Here is a 1,045-nt window from a genome sequence, read left to right on the forward strand (position 1 = left end):
GTTTATACTAAATATGCTTTCACACTAAGGATGCTTCATAATACAAAGCATTTTGTGTTAGATTGATCTGTCTGTGTAGCCTGAGGAGTAGCTTGAGCAGAATTGGCTTGAGTAGCCTGAGCAAGCTGAGAAGGCTCTGACAGACTACAAATCAATCTACTAGTCACTGTATTACAAGAAATTTCTTACTTAATAGCAGCTTCTTCAAAATTCATTAGATGGAGTTTCTTTTCCAGATCTTTTTTAGTAATGCTAGGATTTTTTCTAACCATAGCACGAAGAACTTGAATTGCAATGGTTTGTGTATCACTATGTTTATGTTGGTATCTATTCATTACTGACTGAAGATACCCTGAATCATCATCATAAATCTCGACAATTTTTTTAATTTTTTCAGCATCAAAAAAATTAGATGAACGCAACAAGTCATCATCTTCTATATTCCTAATAATAAAACTTTAAATAATTTTAGCAACATCATTTTGTACCTAGAAGCTTCAGGAATTTCTTGATGCCTTTGGTTACTATACAAACAACATCAAATGCATATACAATCAGAATTATACTATTCTTACGTATATGAATCTGTAAGTTGATCAGAATCTCGTGAATTTTTAACTAGTGATTCAGTAATTTCAAAGTTTGAAATACTAAATAAATAAGAACATGTGCAGTAAACAAAATACCATGAGCACTATCCTAACTAACTTAATTTTGGTTTCAATGTCTTCAATTTCTTGAGAACGGTCAAAATCAGAACATTGTTCATTTGTTGGCTGGCGGACATTAACAACAGAAAGTCTCTATTATGTATAATAAAAGTACAAATTCAATTATTGTTGTAAGAAGTTGTTTCTAGATGGATCCGGAACTCTCTGTGTACTATTGTAATTATATATTATGTGTTTATTCAAGTGTATTCTAGAACAATCATGTAAAGTATTCTTGTATGTTATAGAACCTTCTGGACATTTATAATATCTATATAAGTGTGTTGTGTTAGTTGTGTTTTAGTTGTGAGTTTCGTGTTGATTAAGAATAAAGT

General features: G+C 30.6%; 1 protein-coding gene across 1 annotated transcript; it reads right to left on the reverse strand.

Annotated features, from left to right (window-relative positions):
• Nucleotides 1-19: 19 nt before the first annotated feature.
• Nucleotides 20-803, reverse strand: LOC109590628 (uncharacterized; the record flags this gene model as incomplete). Its single annotated transcript, XM_020006526.1, has 5 exons — nucleotides 20-144; nucleotides 190-444; nucleotides 489-524; nucleotides 576-650; nucleotides 709-803. Coding segments are annotated over 5 exons (570 nt in total), but the record flags the coding sequence as incomplete, so codon positions are not given.
• Nucleotides 804-1,045: the final 242 nt, after the last annotated feature.

The sequence above is a fragment of the Amphimedon queenslandica genome, unplaced genomic scaffold (assembly GCF_000090795.2).
Source record: "Amphimedon queenslandica unplaced genomic scaffold, v1.1 AMPQUscaffold_9745, whole genome shotgun sequence".
NCBI lineage: Eukaryota > Metazoa > Porifera > Demospongiae > Haplosclerida > Niphatidae > Amphimedon > Amphimedon queenslandica.